Source organism: Cololabis saira, chromosome 12 (genome assembly GCF_033807715.1).
Source record: "Cololabis saira isolate AMF1-May2022 chromosome 12, fColSai1.1, whole genome shotgun sequence".
Classification (NCBI taxonomy): Eukaryota; Metazoa; Chordata; class Actinopteri; order Beloniformes; family Belonidae; genus Cololabis; species Cololabis saira.
Window position 1 is genome coordinate 9967299 of NC_084598.1, and position 20035 is coordinate 9987333.

A 20035-nucleotide genomic window follows, 5' to 3' on the forward strand; every position below is an offset into this window, starting at 1 on the left:
GCTGTTTTATGTAGGTGTTATGAAAGGAGAAAAGCATCGTGTTGCTTGAGTTACAAGACAGGCAGCGACTCCTTTCCTGGACGTGACACTCGAGCTCCTTCAGTTTAAGGATCAGCTCTTACATCGTCTGCCTGTCAAGGTGTGTAAAGCCAACTGTTAAAGATGATTTTCACACATTTTATAATGAGACTAATGCAAGAAATTTGCTCCCCTTAGTGCTGGATAAGCACATCTGTCATCAGAGGGGGTGCACGACCTCTAAAACACGGCATGACCGTGCCACCTCAGTACAATGCCAGACCTTGCAAATTAGTGGGCGACCGATAATTTTTTTTTTAAAGAAAATCGGCTGCATAAAGTGCATATCTTATATTTACATTTTTGAAAATATTTTTAAAATCTGCTGTATAGTTCTTAAATGATCAAAGTGGAACAATATACAGTATACTGCATTTTCTTTTTGTATTAAGAATGTTCAACATGCTCAAACTTAAGTAAACTTAAGTAAATATTTGCACTTAAAAAAACAACCTGTGTAGCCATTTTCACAACCTGTACTGTTTGGTTGTTTGTCATGTGTACTAGTTAGCTTACTGTTACTACCTCCAAGTAGGCACTTGCTGTGGTTTGGGTCTGGGAATTGGGAGTATTGTGCCTGACTGTTCTAAAATTGAGGCTGTTATTCCTCTTAATTTGTTATTTTTTATAGGCAGCTTTTTTATTTTATGTAAAGAGAAAATTCACTTAATGTTATTTTTAATAACTGAAATGCTGCTTGTTTTGTTTGATGTTCCATAATTTGCACTTTTGATGTATGAGCCGTGCGAAGTGAATATTGCTGTGCTTCCTAGTTAAAGCAATAAATTGCTCACCATTCATTTAAATGAATTCTTGTATTGAAATTTGTTTTCTCCCAAAAAGGTAAAAAAGGGTAATAATCGTATCGGCTGATATCGGCTATCGGTCTTTTTGATTTCCCCCTAATCGGTGATCGAAATAATCGAAAAAAAGGCTGATCGGTCGGACACTACTCTTGAACATTTGAGACTACATTTGGAAAAAAAAAACAATAAAAAAAGCTGAGTGAAGAGATCCAGCACTACCTATGAGTGTGTAATCTGTGCTGCAGAGAGCATGAAGGCGGCTGTACGTGCCAAAGGAGCCAAAATTGCCCTGATATTGGGGAAAGTAAAGTGTGCATTTATGGATCATATCCACTTGGGACTTCAACCAGGCTGAAAAAATAAAGAAAATAAATCCTAAAAGCCTTCAAAGAGCAGTTTTTCTTTCCGTTAATGAGACAGAAACAGAAAGTGATGACTTCACGTCTGACTGAGCACCCTGGTTACTTCATCATCGTCACTACAGCCGTCTCATGAGGCTGATGCCGCTAACGTTTATGTACCGACTTTAACGCAACAGCAGCCTGGAAGGGCTGCATCCAGTCAGCGGCGTGAATACGAGCTGCTTTTCAACAGGAATCTGACAGATCTCACAAAAGATAATCAGCAGTGGAGACTCGACATGAGAGGACTGAAAGTTGGATGTTTTTTTCTTTTTAAGTTAGTTTGTTTGAACAACTTTGCTTGTTTCTGTAAGTGCAGTAAAAGACTTTGTGGGGGAAATAGCCGTCAAGGGTCTTTGGCCGTATACGTGATATATCCAAGTTGAAGCATGTTTTCAGCTGCTCCCATTACAACCCCCTCACTGCCGGTGTGTTTTACACAACTTAGTGAGCCTGTCAGGTAAATTATACATATGATCTAAAAAAAAACAAGCTGAAGTAACAAAACTCTCATGAACTATACATAAATGTATGAGCTGCAGGTATCACATGCACTCTGTTACTGCCGGGCGTTGAAATGAAAGTTCAACAGGAAAACACAGCGTGTCTAAATGAAAGAATGCTGTCGTTTTGACACTGAATAATCGGTGAATTGTTAAGAAACTGTAAACTGTAAGATGATACTGTTGTGTAAAAGAAAGTAGTGTTAGGACTTCCGGTTATGGCGTGACGCTGACTAGTCGCAGATAATACAGCTCTCCACTAACTTTCTGGAATATACCTGAAACTCGACTGACAGCTCGATTGACGACTATTTACAGCCTTGTAAATACTTCTTTGGGGACGATGCCACCTAAAGTTTGCAAAACAGGGCAGCAAACATCCAAAACTGGGATACGACTGGACGCTGCTAAAGCAGAAGCTAAGTCCTCCGCAGATGATGCTAGCAGCGTGGATAGTGCAAACGAGGGGACGGCGGGAGCAGGCATGCCCACGAACAGCGACATCCTGAGTGAGATTCGCTCTTTAAAGCAGGATTTCACCAAACAATCTGCCGATGTGATGGAAGCAATAAACGGGATCAAAGTGGATATTGAATCCCACGCCAGGAGGATTGAAGAGGCTGAGGGGAGAATCTCACAAGCGGAGGATGACGTAACAACTCTCCGGCAAAAAGCAGAAAGGCTGGAGGAAACGATTCAGCTATTGAGCACCAAGGTTCAAGACCAAGAAGACCGGGCAAGACGTTCAAATGTGAGGCTGATTGGACTCCCTGAAAAAACTGAGGGTACGGACATGTGCGCCTTTCTGGAAGAGTGGCTTCCTAAGATCCTGGGCGATGCTCTCACTCCTGCACCTGTTATTGAGAGAGCGCACCGTATCGGCCAGATGAACCCAAGCAGGTCTTCTACCGCACCCAGGACCATTATAATGAAGTTTCTGAGCTACAAGGACTGCGAGAAGACCCTGAGAGCAGCCAGGAGGATGGGAGAAGTGCGGCATGAAAATCACCGTCTCAGCTTCTTCCCGGACTTGTCATCCGAGACCCGGCAGCGCCAGCGCGAGTTTGACGGAGTTAAGGCCCGGTTCAGATCCATGGATATTCGTTATGGGATGCTCTACCCGGCCCACCTGGTGATTACTCATGATGGCAAGCGTCGGATCTTTAAAACGGTTTCTGAAGCGGAGGAATACCTGCGGAGGATGCAGCCGCCGGCGCGGGGGTCGCCGGTGCGGGGATCCCCCGGTCCTGAGAGCTGAGATGACAAACGCGGGATCCCCGTGTCGGCTTTAATCCGGATGCAAGAAATAAATATCCTGGAATAATGTACATTCTTAAAGCCGTTACTAGTGACTCGTGGCTGCGGAGCTAAGGACAGAACGCGTTTAACTTTTCTCTTTTACTCTGTTTCCTATTTACTTTTTTAACCCTTTATCTACCGCGCTCCATCATAAAGGTATGTAGGTCGCTATCCTGTTTGATAGTATTATTTTGTTTCATTAACGGAGGCACTATTGTTTTTTATTTATTCTTATTTTTACAAATAGACTGATAGATACCTCCAGATTTAATTTCACTGTCTCACGTAGCTATTAATAATGTGAAGAAGACGCATGATGTTGTTGCCTCCACCGACGTTTTTGTTTGGATTTAAGGAAGGGGAAATGTGACAGTTAGTGTGCATGTAAAATTATTTTTATTTATTTATTTTTATTTTTTCGCTCGTTTTAATGCTCAAGTGCTGCTGTTATTTCAGACACTTGGAGTAATACGTGGGGAATGAATGTACAGTACAATTTCATTCCTTAACACATTCTTTATTACTGCTGAATCGAGTTTGTGGTTATTTGTCTTTTATTTAGTGGGTCTGTTTATGCTATGGGTCAGTGTTCACATTACGTTGCTCCTCCTGGAGAGGATCAAACGTTCTGCATGACTGGAGTTCACGTTAACTGTGGGTCTTTTACATACACTTCGTTTGGGGAAGTGTATGGTGTCCTCATGTTCAAGGTTATCTTGGCTTATTATGTGAGTATTATGTCTTTTTATTTTATCTATTTTTTATTATCTTTATTTTTTTTATTACTCATCACTGCTTTGTTGTGTGCGAAAAGGGAAAGATGGAAGAGAATTGCTCGAAGTGATCAGAATGTTCATAGTTACCTCATGGATGTCAAAAATAACAAATCTCATGGCTAACAAAATAGATTTAAAGATTTCCAGCTGGAATACGAGGGGTCTTAACAAGTTGGTTAAGCTGAAACAGGTATTAAGTAGAATTAGACAAATGAAGTCCAATATCATTTTTATACAAGAAACTCACCTAATTAAAAAAGATATGGGTAGGATTCAAAAAAGATGGCCAGGTCAAAGTCATGCTGCTTGCTTCAACTCCCAGTCCAGGGGTGTGATGATACTGATTCATAAATCAGTTCCTTTTCGTTTGAATAGCAAATTCATAGATCCAGCAGGAAGATATATCATACTCAGTGGGACGATAAATTACACTCCAATCAATTTAATAAGCATATATGCACCAAACAAAGATGAACCAGCCTTTTATCAAAATCTATTTCTATCCTTGTCAACATATCCAGGTCATTATATAATTGGCGGTGATTTCAATTGTGTTATGGATCCAACAATGGATCGCTCAACAGGCATTGATGTATCTCATCAACAGACACGAAAAATTATCAAGAAATATATGACTGAACTAAATCTCATAGATACTTGGAGGCATCTTAACCCGAATAAAAGAGAGTACTCGTGCTTCTCGAGCACATACAAGTCATACTCAAGGATAGATTATCTATTGATCTCGAACGCGCTACTATCAAAAATTGATAAGTGCTGGTTTGATGGCATATTACTATCGGACCATGCCCCAATCTCAATGACTATACAATTACCCAAAGTATTCTCCTCTCCACCCAGATTTCGTTTTTTATCTAAGTGGCTCCAGTACCCTGATTTTGTGACATTTCTCGACCGGAAAATAGATGAATACTTCTCCATAAATACAAATCAAACTAGTGCATCAGTAAAATGGGAAGCTTTTAAAGCATTTTTAAGAGGTGAAATAATAAGCTACACTAAATATAAATCGAAAAAACATTATGAACAGTTGAACACCATTGAACAGAAAGTAAAGGAACTTGAAAGACAACTCTATCACAATAATATTCCAGAAAAGCAGCTGGAGCTGCTCCAATTGAAAGCCCAATATAATGAATTAACTACGAACAAGATAGCCTCAAATCTATTATGGTTAAAACAGTCGTATTATGATCAAGGAGAAAAGGCGGGTAAGTTGTTGGCATGGAGGATAAAAAAGGTACAAACAGAAAGGGCTATCAATATGATAACATCTGAAGAAGGAAAACAGTTAATTGATCCAGATGAAATAAATGCATCCTTTGCAAATTATTATAAAAATCTCTATAAATCTGAGTGCCCACGTGGATTAGATGACCAAAACAAATGTTTAAATAGGCTTAATTTTCCAATCATATCAGAAGAGGAGAGACTTAATCTTGAAGAAGAATTAACCATTGAGGAGTTATCACAGGCTTTGATGGGTATGAACAGTGGGCGGGCTCCTGGACCTGATGGTCTACCTGTAGAGATATATAAGAAGTTCTCAACCAAGCTGCTCCCACATCTTTTGGAGGTGTTTAATGAATCCTATGAAAAAGGAATTCTACCTCCGACATTGAGAGCTGCTACGATTTCTCTACTGTTAAAGCCTAACAAGTCACCCTCGGAAAGAACATCTTACCGTCCCATATCCCTAATGTCGTGTGACACCAAAATTCTATGTAAAGCTCTGGCGAAAAGAATAGAAACTCTTCTTCCGAGTATAATAAATAATGACCAAAATGGCTTTGTCCTAAATAGACAAGCCTTTCACAACACTCGCAGGCTCTTGAATATTTTATTTGCAAAACAGAACACTAAAGGACATGCAATCCTATCATTGGATGCCGCAAAAGCATTTGATAGAATTGAATGGAGTTATCTTTTTGACGTTTTGAAACGATTTGGATTTGGGGAAAATTACATAAAATGGATAAGATTACTATATACAGAACCAATGGCAGAGATTTTAACTAATGGTCAGTGCTCCACCCCCTTTAGATTATGTAGATCCACACGGCAAGGCTGTCCCATGTCACCATTATTGTTTGTTTTAGCCATTGAACCTTTAGCTATGGCTGTCCGGCAATCAGCTGAAATTACAGGAATTACAGTTGGCAGAAGGGAACATCGTTTAGCTCTTTTTGCAGACGATATTGTTTTGTTTTTAACAAACCTAGACACCTCACTCGTAGCATTAAACAATATTTTAATTGAATTTGGACTTTTTTCTGGATATAAAATTAACAATTCTAAAAGTGCTTTATTAATGTTGAATAAAGAAGAGAGGGAACACCCACTGATTCAAACCCGATTTGCCAAAGCTCCAGGGGGGTTTACTTACCTGGGAATTAAAATAACTCCAGAGGTTGATAACATTTTGTCTGCCAATTATGACCCGCTTGTTAGAGGGATAGAGGACATGCTCGAAAAATGGAGTCTGCTTCCGATTTCTATGATTGGACGAATTAATATCATAAAAATGTCAATATTACCGAAGTTCCTGTATCTCTTTCAATCAATCCCTCTCTCTCTTACAGCCTCTTTTTTTAACAGATTGAGGAAAATGATCACCAACTTCATTTGGAATAATAAGCGTCCTAGATTACGTCTTTCCCTTCTTTACCTGCCATTTGACCGGGGAGGGCTTAGACTCCCCAATATGAGACTTTATTACTGGGCTGCTCAACTGCGGGCTGCCATGTTCTATTTTCTGGACGGAGATGTTCCGACCTGGGTGGAGATGGAGAATAGTTCAACGGAACTTCCACTTTGTTCTTATATCTATTCGGCACAAAGTAAAACCCTGATGAAGCAAACACGCAACCCTTTTCTAAGAAACTCCATATCTATTTGGCATGAAGCCCACACCTTTTTGAATGAAAATATTGTACTATCACGTTTCACTCCTATTTGGGGAAATGATAGTTTTAAACCTGGGAGGCAAGATGCAGGTTTCAAACAGTGGATAGATTTGGGGATAACTAAAATGAAGGATCTTTTTATCGATCATACTTTAATGTCATTTCAACAGCTGGTAGTTAAGTATAACCTTCCCAAGAAACATTTCTTTAAATACTTACAAATCAGAAGCTTCATACATGCTCAAAGTAAAACTTACGAGGAACCGCCATTATCTGTTATTGAAAAATTTACAATTAACAATTTACAGGGCAGGGGCCAATTATCAAAGCTATATAACATACTTTTAAACGGTTCGCAGGAAAGTTCCCATTCTTATTTATCCTCTTGGAGGAATGATCTACAACTAGATATATCCAAAGAAGAATGGGAGAAGGCCTGTCATCTAGCCCAAACCCAGAGTATAAACACGAGAGGTAGATTACTACAATACAAATGGCTCTTTAGAACCTACATTACTCCCGTTAAGCTAAATCATTTTAATCCCAACATTCCAGACAATTGCCCTAAATGTGACATAGAAAGAGGTACCTTGCTTCACTGTATATGGGAATGTAAGAAACTACAGGATTTTTGGAAAGATACCCTTCGCCTGATTTCCAGTTTAACAGAATGTATAATTCCTGTCGAACCTAGATTGTGTCTGTTACATATATACCCTGAAGACTTTAGTGCAAATGCAAAGAAAAGAAAGCTCATAGATTTTTGTTTATTACAAGTAAAAAGGGTAATAGCCTTGAAGTGGAAGGATGTTCAGAGTCCTAATTCCACCCAGTGGTTAAAAGAAATGTCTTCACACCTAGTATTGGAAAAATTAACATACATTCTAAGAGGTAAAGTTGGAGAATTTAATGACATGTGGTCACCCTTTTTACGTTTTATGGACAATCTGCCCAATGATTCTCATGGACAAAGATTAGATGACGATTAATTATTATTTTTGTGTATTTTTTTTTTATTTTTTTTATTTTTTTTATCTTATTCTTTACTTTTGATTATTATTACTAGTTATTTTATGTATTCACATATTTTCTGTTGAGTACTTTTGCTGAGGACCCTGGGGGGGAGGTTGGGGAGGGGTGGGTGTTTTTTGGGCTTGTTATGTATGTTTTGTATGTTTGTTATAAGAGTGAAAATCAATAAACAGAATTTGAAAAAAAAAAAAAAAGAAAGTAGTGTTAAGATGCTTTGATGAGACGGTGCAGCTCTTCTAACTTCCCGCCTACGTAAAAATGTTGCTACTGTAGCTCAGCTGGGAGAGGACAAAGTACGCTGCAGGGGGAAGAATCTGTTTCTTCTTCTTCTTCTTCTCTGGTGTTGCTGTTTCAGAACCAGAATGCCATCCACGACAGTTAAGGAGGCACTTGGGTCCAATGCTGTATTTGCAGAAGCTTTTTTTGAGGTTGGGAAACACACTCTGACTCTTGTTGCTCCACGGTGCTCGGTTATATCTGAGAAGGTGCTGGACAGAATGCAACCTTTGAAGAGGGAGCCGTGTTTCCAGGCTGGAAATAGCCATGTTTTCTCAGGCAAAACGGACCGCTTTTACCTTCAAAAACTCCCCACTCCCCACTTGCGACACATAAAATCACCAGCCTGCATGCCGGCATCCCATCACACAAACAAACAAACACAAAACACGCTCAGTTTTCACACTTTTCCGTTTTGTTTTAAAACAGAAAATGATGTGTGTTCTTCATTTTTTTCATGACTTTAAGATTGGAAAACTGTTTTTTTCAGTTAAATTCTGAAACAGAAATATTAAATAGTCTCTGAGAAACGAGGCGATGTTTGAAATATTCAAGTTCACCACGTTAGTGACGTAGGAACATTTGCTGATGTCACAGGATGAAAACATGCAACATAGCTTTATTTTGTTGATGTGAAGGATCCAGAGGGACCAGATGAAAATCATGAAGCAACAGTATTGAACAGATGTCACTACAGTCCATAAATGTAAACACAATCGGGGCAAAAAGGGGATCCAGGGGGGACGAGGAATAACAGAAAAACATTATGAAACCTATAGTCTCTATATACAAGCAAGCAATAAAAATCATGATCATGGACCAAAAACCAATGAAATGGCATCACCGCATCTTAAGGAAACACAACCTCCTCACTTTTGAAAATTTTATTAACCTCAGTATTTTAAAATTTTCTTTAAATGTTTAAATAATCAAGTGTCAACACTGTTCTCTGACGTGGCCATTAGGCGTCACAGCTCTCGCAGAGCGACCACACGAGCATCCACTAGTGGTGACTGTCTCATCCCACAATGCAAGACTTCTTTCTGCCAGTCTGCTCTCTCTGTAAAGGGGGCAACACTTTGGAACTCTCTACCCACTAAGTTAAAATTAGAGACCAATACAAAAGCTTTTAACAAAGGACTCAAACAGTGGTTAAAATCTAATCAGCAGTGTACACGTGAATAGTTGTTAACTTGTTGACTGCTTGCTTTGTTGTCTTTTTATGTTTCTAATTGGAAATGGATTGTATTTCTTTGATTTATTGTTATTTATTTTCTTTTTTTCCATTCTTGTTATTTTAATATTTTATTGCTCTCTATTCTATTCCAAAGCTGCCTATGGACAAGTGTTGCGAATTAGCACTTGTGCTAAAACACTTAAACAATGCATCTGGTTTGTCCAATGTGATTGCTATGTCCATATCAAATAAACATAAATAATAATAATTTCATGTCAGTTATTGTAAAAGTTATTGTCAGTTATTGTGACCTGACATCCAAATGTCGTGATCAAAACTAAAACTGGGGTATGATGTATGCAGTATGTATGAGCAGCAATCACTGTCAAGTAAAAGGACACCAGAGACGGCTGAAGCGTGTTTCCTCACCTCCACAATGAGCTACCCCGTAGAGGACGTAGCCTCGATGACACAGACACTGGAAGCTGCCGGCAGAGTTGACACAGAAGTGGTCGCAGGCGCGGTCAAACGAGCATTCGTCAATATCTGTGCAGACAGAAAGAGATGCAGTTAGAAGCTCGTCAAACACATGAAAACCAAAAACATCTTCCTCTTCCATTCCATGTCTTTTATTTATTTATTTATTTATCAGATTACGACTGAAACTGGGATTTTTTTTCAGTCACAGATCTTGTTTTTCTTTTTCTACCAGGAAAAAGCTGGTTGCTGCCACTTTCCTCCCTGTACTTGATTATGGCGATCTCCTTTATATGTATGCCCCTGCAAATATCCTACGCTCACTGGACACCGTGTATCATGGTGCCTTAAGGTTTGTTACTAGATAAAGTAAAGCCCTTACTCACCACTGCACTCTATATGCCCGAGTTGAATGGCCATCATTAGCAGCACGGCGCCTTATTCATTGGCATATTTTTATTTACAAAGCTATCCTGGGCCTGCTCCCCCACTATTTATGTAACTATTTCTCCAAATCCCAGAGCAACTACCACCTACGTTCCAACGAGTTTTATTTACTAAATGTGCCTAAAGTTAACTCAGAACTTGGTAAGCACTGCTTTAAGTACGCTGCACCTGTTGCCTGGAATGCACTGCAAAAAACTCTAAAGCTAAAGGAGCTCATCAATCTTGGAGATCTGAAAACTCGTGTTAGAGAAATTGGAGCAGCTTCATATCGTACTTGTTTCTGTTTTTAATGTGAATCCAGAGCCTTAGCCCTGTTGCTTCCCCCTTGAAATGTATTTTATCTGTGTGTTGTCATTTCTATGCCTTGTAATTGTTGTTTTTGTTGTGTGACTTGTGTCTGCAATTGTAATTTCTTTTATGCTGCTGTCTTGGCCAGGCTTCCCTTGAAAAAGAGGTCATTGTGTCTCAACGGGACCGACCTGGTTAAATAAAGGCAAAATAAAAAAAATAAAACATTTTTATTTCAATTAAAGGCTTCTTTTGTTTGGAAGTTGTTCCGGTGGACGACCTCCTGCAGTCGTGCAGTTTTCTGTTTCCATGCACTGAAATGAAATGTTCCAGGTTACGTTTGAAATGACAAGCGACCACAGCAGGAGGCAAAAGAAAATCAGCTCTTCCTCTGATCACAAGAATGGAGAGGCTACTTTCCCCCTCCAAACGCAGCTTGCCAATCATTTCATCCTCCTCCTTTCTTTCTCATGCATTCTGAACAATTTCTTAAATGTCATGGGCTGGAAATCTGTTGGTGCGTTCAGACTGCAGGTACTTTTCCATGGTTTTCATAACCACTGAACCACGTTTACGTATGTGAAGTGTGGCCAGTTCGAACTATTTGATCTGAACGTGCCTGATGAGGGCTGATACGAGGAGCAACAGTAGATTGATGACATTTGGTTTTCTCATAATCAGGGAATCAAGGTCTCCTTTAATGTCAGTCTGTTTCAAGTCCGGGCAGCTCATAATGGGAGGACATGGGGGAGTGCTACAATGTTACTGGATGTCTAATTGGCTCGTTTAAGAAGTTCCACAGGATTTTCCCAGGAATATCATGCTTTCATCTGCTGCATCTGAACCTCCCCTGGGTTTTGAGGTAGGGCCAGGTGCCGTCAGACCGATGACGCAGGCATCGCTCTGCAATTACGGGAGTTCACGTGTATAATGGGCTGGCTTGATGACGCTGGGGAGAAAAGGTGAGACATTTTTACGCCAATCCTGCAGGGTCAAACAGCACCGCACAGAAGATTGAGATTAGGGCGTAATCTTTCACAGCCAGTCCGGCTGAATCCAGCCACCGGGGGTTCACACTTGGCAGGTACCGTGTGCTGGGAGAGCAGCAGAGATGAAAGATATGCAGGTGATAAAAATCTCATAAAGTGATGCATTTACAAAGGTATACGCTGGCTTTGAAGGAAAGCCACAAGAGAATGTTCAAAAGTTGGAAAAACATCAGGATGTCTAATTGATGTTGACACGAACGCTATCTCATCTTGATCAGCCGATCGACGAAACAAAAACAAAAACAGAAAATCAACAGAAAGTAGAAGCCGAACGTCCACATAGCAGAAGGTCTTGTTCTCGTCGGTGGCCTCTGCAAACCTGAACGCAACACCAGTTGGCAAATGATGAATGCAGCATCACGAAAGTGATAGCTTCTGGCATATGAATGATAACTTTTACTAACCACACTTTCAAATAAGAGTCTACAACCATATGGAAATTAGGCATGGAGACTGAGTTTATCCTAAAAAAATGTTGCTTATTGCAACATGAAGTGACGCCAGAAGTGAATCTGCAAGCTATTATTACATAGTTTTGCAATAAAGTGCTCAGGACTCCTACAACCCTTATTTACAAGGCTGCAAAAAAGGAAGTTTCCATCAACTACTTCTTTTGTGAGAAGAATTTTTACGATTAAAATAACAAAAATGTAACTTTCAACAAAGCTGACCGCAGAAAAGAAAAGGTGTCCCGGGTGCTCGGATGCTCCCGCTACACACAGCATACGTTGTGATGAACATCTCCCTGAGAGCCCTCATCTGGATTAGGAGTGAGAGGAGGATGAGGAGGATGAGGAGGATGAGGAGGATGAGGAGGGTGTCTGGGTGTCTGGGCGAAGGAATGCTGACAGGAGTTCAGCAGACATGCCCCGTCCTGACTGATGGGCCACGGCCTACTGACAGCAGTGAAGCACCGTGACTGTTAAAACCAAGATAAACCCCGAGCTCAGCTTCCACATCTCAACACCTCGAGGAGACAGCAAACGTCTGTTTTAGTGCAACAGAACACCGCAACGGATGAACGGGCACCGACAACCATTAATAAAAATATGAGTGTGAGGGCTGCGGATGTAACGCAGGCCCAGCTAATCACCTGCATCTGGCAGAAGATGACCCTGCTGACGCCTCTGTGAAAGAATCATGTTGAGAAAGAAACATCCTCAGTTACAAAGACGGGACTTCTTTGGACGCTAGGTTGTGTCATTTCATTATGATTTATTTTAATAAATACAAAGGCAAAATAGATCAGAACAAAAACTGACGGTTCAACGATGAAGTTGTTTAATTTAGTTCGTATTTTTAGGTTTTTTAATCAAATAAAGAGGGTCTATTACAGAGGTGTCAAGTAACAAAGTACAAATACTTCGTTACCTTACTTAAGTAGAAATTTTGGTTATCTATACTTCACTGGAGTAATTATTTTTCAGATGACTTTTTACTTCTACTCCTTACATTTTCACGCAATTATCTGTACTTTTTACTCCTTACATTTTAAAAACAGCCTCGTTACTCTATTTGTGGCACAGATGTTCTTGTCCAGTTTTGTTCTTACATCCGTTCCCTCAGATTCCTGCAACTAAACTTGGATGTACATTCCAATAAAGGTTAGGATAAATGATAACATGCCTCTGAAGTTTGACTTTTTGCACCATTACAATACTTATAGGCAACTAGTCATCATATCTGCTGCTCTCTGAAACACATGTTAATGCTCAATAGTACACATATATGGTTCTTTAATATATTTGCATTCATTATACTAAGATGCATTCATTTTCAATGGCTTTTGTCCTTAATGGCTTTTTTCCCCCTTACATTACTTTTACTTTTATACTTTAAGTAGTTTTGAAATCAGTACTTTTATACTTTTACTTGAGTAAAAAAACTTGAGTTGATACTTCAACTTCTACAGGAGTATTTTTAAACTCTAGTATCTATACTTCTACCTGAGTAATGAATGTGAATACCTCTGGTCTATTAACATTTCCAGAGAAGCTCTTAAAATGACTAACGTATCAGGGCCGCTGTTTCCAATAGCGTGCACCACGGAGCAGCAGTTTGTGACATCACAGCGTTCTGACAGACATCAAGTAGCCGAGTAGGTGTTTTGGGGCTGATTTAGCAATCAGGAGGCTTGTTGTTGATGGGTAGTGTGCAATTATCTGATGCGTGATGAAATACGTGAAGTCAAATTAGAAGCGTCTGATTCTCCTGAACAGAGCAGGAAAAACAGCAGTGAACACAAACCAGCATTTATCCTTATGGCCGGCACCAAAGGGGTTCAAGATAAACTTGGCACGTAAGAAGTATTTATGAATAATGAAATAAATAAAAGGGGGAAATGTAATTAAGGAAAAAGAGAAACAGATCACTTTTCTATTATGCTGGTGGTGTCTGAATGTTTCCAGGTCCAGGAAAGAGCTTCCAGACTCCATGGAGAAAAATCCAGTTAGAACATAAAATAATAGAAGAAAAATGATTAGGAGTTTGTATAGTTGTGTGTGGATGGGCCTTTCAGTTGTTTGACTTTTTCTTTGAAAAAAATAAATAAATAAATAACACACCTCAAAAGATGTTTTATTTGTGAATCCAGGCACTTTTGGAGGTTGTTCATTATGAACCATTTCAGACCTATAGGGCTTTTTAAATTGTTTTCTGGGAAAGTTGGAACTGTACACAAAAATCTTTTGATTATGAGCCTCTGAGGAAATAGACAATAATTATCATGCAAAAGGTTTTTTTTATATATGTACTATTATCTTATAATATTACAAATGCAGTGGTCAGCACTGCTTACCTTAATGGTATTAAATCTTGGTAAGACGTGTGCTGCTCCAGACGTATGAGGTTGATGTGCAAACACCTGTATGCACATCAGGTTGTTATATTTAAGGACTGAGATGATATATATGCTCCCTTGCTGATCAGCTCCTTATCATACTTATTATTACATCAATGCCAAGGATTAAATACCTGGAATGACTGTGCCATCCACATCTGTCAGAGGGAACTAATTAAGATCCAATGTAACCTTTACTGAGATGCACTTCCCCGTTACATAGCCCAGCTCCAACTACATGAGGAGGGAAAAAAATCACAGGAATGTGGGGAGGTTTTCGGAGGCTGACAGGTGACTCAGCAGCGGTGTGTGAGTGTGTGTTTGTGTGTGTGTGTGTGTGTGTGTGTGTGTGTGTGTGTGTGTGTGTGTTTGAGCCAGGCAACACCTCATTTAACAAGAGGTGAGCTCTATCACAACCGCTGTCTCCAGACAAAACAGCCAGGACAAAACAAGGACAATGCCGCTCCAACATCGATTCTGTGCACCCAAACAGCACATGCTCGAGTTGTTAAAGGCACAGAGCCACAGAAAAACAATCTGTGATTTGCATTCCTACAAGCAAAAAAACACATTTCTTCAGTTATCTGTGGTATTGCTGAAAAATAAACTTCAAATAGTTTGGCTCCAAATAATGAGGGAAAGGCATCCCACCCAAAATAGATCTGGAGAGACTAAAAAGTGGCTGCGAAAGGACGGTGACACAATGCATGTTTTCACTGACCACATATGAAGCCTGAGCATTGTGTAGAGTGGTGTGATTCAATGCAGCAACTCCAATCCAACTGCATGACACTGATGTGTACCAGGCTGGTTATTGATTGACCACATCAATGAGGACGAGAGCATTTCTAAAAAAGCATGTCATCTGTTTTTCCACTCGGAGCGAAGCGGAGCTTGGTTCCACGGTTCTAGTCTGCCCGTCTTTGTTTTCAGCAGATGGTTTTCTAGTGGCCTAATTCATCCAAGGCTCCAGGGAGGTTTCAAGAGTCCGAGCTGTAATGTCACACACCTGTGCCAGGCCATGGCAAGCTCTTATTTGTTCTGCAGCTTGTCGGCCCATCTCCTCCCGAGCCATGGCTTCCACCAAATATGAGGACAAACACACCAGAGAGGCTTATTCTAACTTCCCTGCAGACCAGAAACCTCTGAGAGCATCTTTTCTATGTCAAGTTGACACTCTTGTTTATCATTCTTTCTAAGCGTGATTGGTACGTGATTTTATTCAATTCTTTTGCCTGGGTACGCACGAAAATGTGTTTTATTCCGTGTTATGAAAAACAAATTCCTTTGTAGTGCACATTTCATGTACAAGTCAAAGTGCCTCACATTAAAATGTTAAAGAAATAGACAGAAGATAAAAAGAATAAAACATTGGTTGCAAGACATGAAAGGTTGCAGTGCATTGTGGGGGATTACTGAAATGCAGCAGGTTTGTAACCTTGATTTAAAGGGGACCTATTATGAAAAACAGGTTTTTCTCTTGCTTTAACATATATAAAGTGGTCTCCCCTCAGCCTGCCAACTCAGAGAAGGAGAAAAGCAACCAAATTCTGCAGTGTCTGTACAGCCGCCCGGATGAGCCGTCCAGTGTGATGTGGATCTACGAGCCGTTCAGATTCTGCTCCCGTCGTTACGTAACCAAAATGCGATTTACATAGTTTGGCCTCCGATGCGTGAAACCACGCCCACAACTAACTCCGCCGGCCGGAGCTTCCGCCATTTTTTCGTAGCGGTGTATCGCGTCATTCAGGCAGCCAATCAGCACAGAGCCTCATTATCATAGCCCCGCCCACTCAGAATCCTGCATAGATAATGAGGTTAGAGAATGAGATGATAAAGACATGGCTCAGAGGCTGAATTTCTCATTTATTTAGCAAAAACAATCAAAAGCTTGTTTTTAAGACATTCAAGGCCTGTTTAAAATAGGTATTAGATGCCATAATAGGTCCCCTTTAAAGCTATTGAGAGTTTCAGCAGCCCGGTGCATTCTGGGAGTTTGTTCCACAGGTGAGGAGCATAAAGGTGAGGAGCCTCACTGACTACGTTTACATGCAGTCAAAATTCGGATTATTGCTAATATTCCGGTTACTGAAACATTCGGAATATTCCATTTACATGGTAATTAATCATTTGGGATATCTGGATCAAACCAGCGACACACGGAGAACATCATGACGCAATTACCATCATTTCTGCTTCTTCTTCCTGTATCCAAATTCAAAACAAATGCTGCTTTGTGCAACTTTTGGCTCACCTTCTTGTAAATCTCGCTATCCCCGTACTTTCTACCGTCTACAAATGCCAAAATGTTCATATCCTTCATTACATTTATGAAGTGATTAGTCTCCTCCTGGTCTTGTGTTTCTCCGTGTTTATAAGAACTTCCTGGACTCAAAAGACCAGGATTCCTTGTGAACAGAGCATGTGCAGAAAACAAATCCATGTTCCGTTTGATGGGGATATTCCGTTTGGCGTTTACATGACCCAATATTCAGGTTAGAAAAGGAGTAACCCAGGGGTCATATTTGGGTTTTTAAAAACCCGAATATGAGAAAATTTGGGTTATTCAAAGGGGTTATTGGTGTTTACATGGCCGTGCAAATTCGGGTTATTGCCAATATTCAGGTTTTAAAAGGGTCATTGACTGCATGTAAATGCAATCAGTGTGTTTGGTTCTAACTCTGGGTACAGAAAGTAGGCGTGACCCTGACGACCTGAGGGTTCTGGTTGGTTGATGATGGACCAGGAGATCAGAGATCTAGCTAACTGCAGTTTTTTGCTGGATGTTTCAGGGCGAACCGTGAGACCAGCGCTACAGGAGTCCAGTCTCCTGAAGATATAAGCGTGGACAATGAAATGAATTACCTACCTTGACAAGTCCTCTCATTGGTAAGTAGCTTGTAGCCCTTCTTGCAGCTGCACTCGAAACTTCCCACCGTGTTTCGACACACATGGTCACACCCCCCGTTGTTCAGACGGCACTCGTCAATGTCTGTGAAGAGAAAGTCTTAATGAGGCTGGAGAAGGAAAAAAAAACAGATCACCCATCAAAAGTGAAAGAGGAGAGAGAATGAAACCAGCAGCACTCTGGGCGCAGTCGCAGCAAGAAGTAACACATTGCCTGTTTTCCTCATCTGAACATGGTCGTCTAAGAGTGTATCAAGGCAATACGGCGCAATATTCATTTGGATTCTGTTGTCTGGCCTTTTTAAACGCGGGGAGTTGGAGCTAATGGTTTTTAAATGGAAACAGTTAGGTAGAGATATATGTTAAGGAGAAGCTGGAAACACACCACTTCTGTTTTTGTGTACTTCTGGCATCAACAGGCTCACGTCAATTGAAAATGAGCTTCTTGGATTTCCTCACTGGTCCTAAGATGGACTGGAATCAGTCTTCGTGTGGTTTTAATGAGCTGCAGCTCTCCCACAGTGAAGCCTTGCATCAATATATTCACAATCGTCATTGTCCATCTCCTTCAGATTAGGCTGCTCTTTATGTCTGCGGCCAGTACTTAATCGATGTGACATGTGTTCATCCCTGCGTGTGATAGTTCGATGCCTTGGCAGGCAGCTCTGATTAGTTCGGAGTCATCGTCACAAATGAGCCGTCTGTCTCTTGAGGGAGTCTTCATCATCTGGGCAAAGTCGAGGCATGAGAAATGGAATTGGATCCCACCCCGCTCGCCCTACCTTCCTCCCACTCCCACTCCCCAGAAATGCCTGGCCTGCAGCGAGCCCGTGTCTTCCTGTGCCAGTGCAGCATGGGTTTGTTTTCCTCTCGTTTCTTCTCAAACCAAACAAATATAAGCCAAAGCTTTTTTTTTTTTTTTTTTTATAAGTGTTGCTGAACATTACAAGCCGTAGAAAGTGGGAAACGTTTCCATCCTCGCTTTTCTAAAAAAACAACAAAAAAAAAAAATCAAAGAGTGTCTTCGCCCTCACAACATCCATCCCCTTCCTGTCAGCGGCGGCTTTATTTTACAAGTCTTTTCATAAATTTCCACATAAGCTTTTGGCAATGAATTGTTCGACGTAACATGATAAATTTGCAGTTTTGCAGTGAGAGTCGGGGATTCTCCGCCTCAAGTTGAAGTGGAAAAACTTTCAGGAAGACGGGCGGGATGGAAAAGAACCCCCACAAAAACACGCAGCTGAAGAGCGGGGAGTAGTGTCAGATTGGCGGATTTGCAGCGGGAAAACAAGGATGGTAGTAGGGCTGCACGATTCTGGACAAAATGAGAATCACGATTTTTTTGCTTAGAATTGAGATCACGATTCTCTCACGATTTTTTTCCAATATAAAATTTATTGCACTTATTACTTTAACTTTGCAACAGCTGAACAAAAATATAATAACAATAAACATCTCTTGTCTTCTTTACACAAACCTTTGAATAATTTAAACAATAATAACAATTTTGAACAATATTTGTTCCTCCCTGAGTTGAACACCCTTTCAGAAAGGGGACTTGTAACAGATCCTGTAGTTCTGAGGCAACAAATTATTCCTCTGGCTGGGATGAACCCCCTATTGCCTTTTGCTGCTATTAAGAAGCTGCCGATACAAAAGGTAAACGTTACAAAAAATATGATGGTGCCTGATAAAAGACTGGCATCAACTTTGTGACAGCTGACATTGAACATAAAAACAATAAACATAAAAAAAAAAAAAAAGTTTTTTTTTTTTTTTTTTTAAATCGTCGTCATTTGGAAATGAGATTGTGTTCAAGCATGAATCGAGATCGCGATTTTTTAACGATTAATCGTGCAGCCCTAGATGGTAGTTTATAAAAAAAGGAAATCTAACTGGTGTATAGGAAGAGGAGCTAACTAGGCCACTGCTGATGGCACCGGACCGGGGAAGAAGCTCTGGCCTTTGCTGGCAAAATGACAGGCGGGAGGTTGATGTGGCGACAGCTGGACAGGTGCGGCGTGTGTGATGGGCGCTATACCTTTGCAGGTTTTTCGGTCCGGCTGCAGAGTGAAGCCAACAGGACAGCTGCAGCGGACTCCTGTCACCGAGTCGTGACACGTGCTGTCACAGCCGCCATTGTTCACCGCGCACGTCTCTGTAAGGAAACGAGGAGTCAGAGGAAAACCTTCAGAAAAACACAAAGTCGCTGCTGTCCTGACCTACTTAGAGAAACAGAATACATGCATTTTGGCGTTGACTGCATTAGGAAGCCATTCTGTTATCTACAACATTAATGTTGTCAAAACAGGAGGAGATAAATAGGACAGTAGACCAGTCAGGTGCTCGGTGTTAAGAGAATAAAGAGTGAAGAAGACAAAAACGGTCAGAAATGCAGCAGCTGAATGAGATTAACGTTGAAAAACAACAGAGGAGATGTGATTAATGAAAGCAGTTAACACAGCCAAACATAGGATTTCACATTTTCCTCTGAACGTGCATGTGTGTGAAAGAATGATTGCTTCTCTTCGGCATACTTTAATTAAACGCTCTGTAAGTGCCTTATGCTGCAGGACGCCGGTCTTCCCTCCATTGTAAAAGTGGAGTTTTCCAGGCACATGTGGACAAAACCACCACTTTTTTCCAGCTTTGACAAAACCTTCCAGGCATTTTGATGAAAGAAGAAAAAAAAAAAAGAATACAGTAATTTCAGCAACGGGGCCGCTGCGCTGGCTCAACTAATTTGGAAA

The 20035-nt window shown here is 40.6% G+C and overlaps 1 protein-coding gene across 2 annotated transcripts in view; it reads right to left on the reverse strand.

The window, feature by feature from the left end:
• The window catches only part of scube3 (signal peptide, CUB domain, EGF-like 3), a 116369-nt gene that overhangs the window by 19422 nt on the left and 76912 nt on the right, over nucleotides 1-20035 (reverse strand). For both annotated transcript variants that reach the window (XM_061735419.1, XM_061735417.1), the window contains 3 exons: nucleotides 19327-19443; nucleotides 17245-17367; nucleotides 9705-9821 (listed from right to left, as the gene is read on the reverse strand). In XM_061735419.1, coding sequence (XP_061591403.1) covers nucleotides 9705-9821; nucleotides 17245-17367; nucleotides 19327-19443 — 357 coding nt within the window. The remainder of the gene's footprint in view (nucleotides 1-9704; nucleotides 9822-17244; nucleotides 17368-19326; nucleotides 19444-20035) is intronic.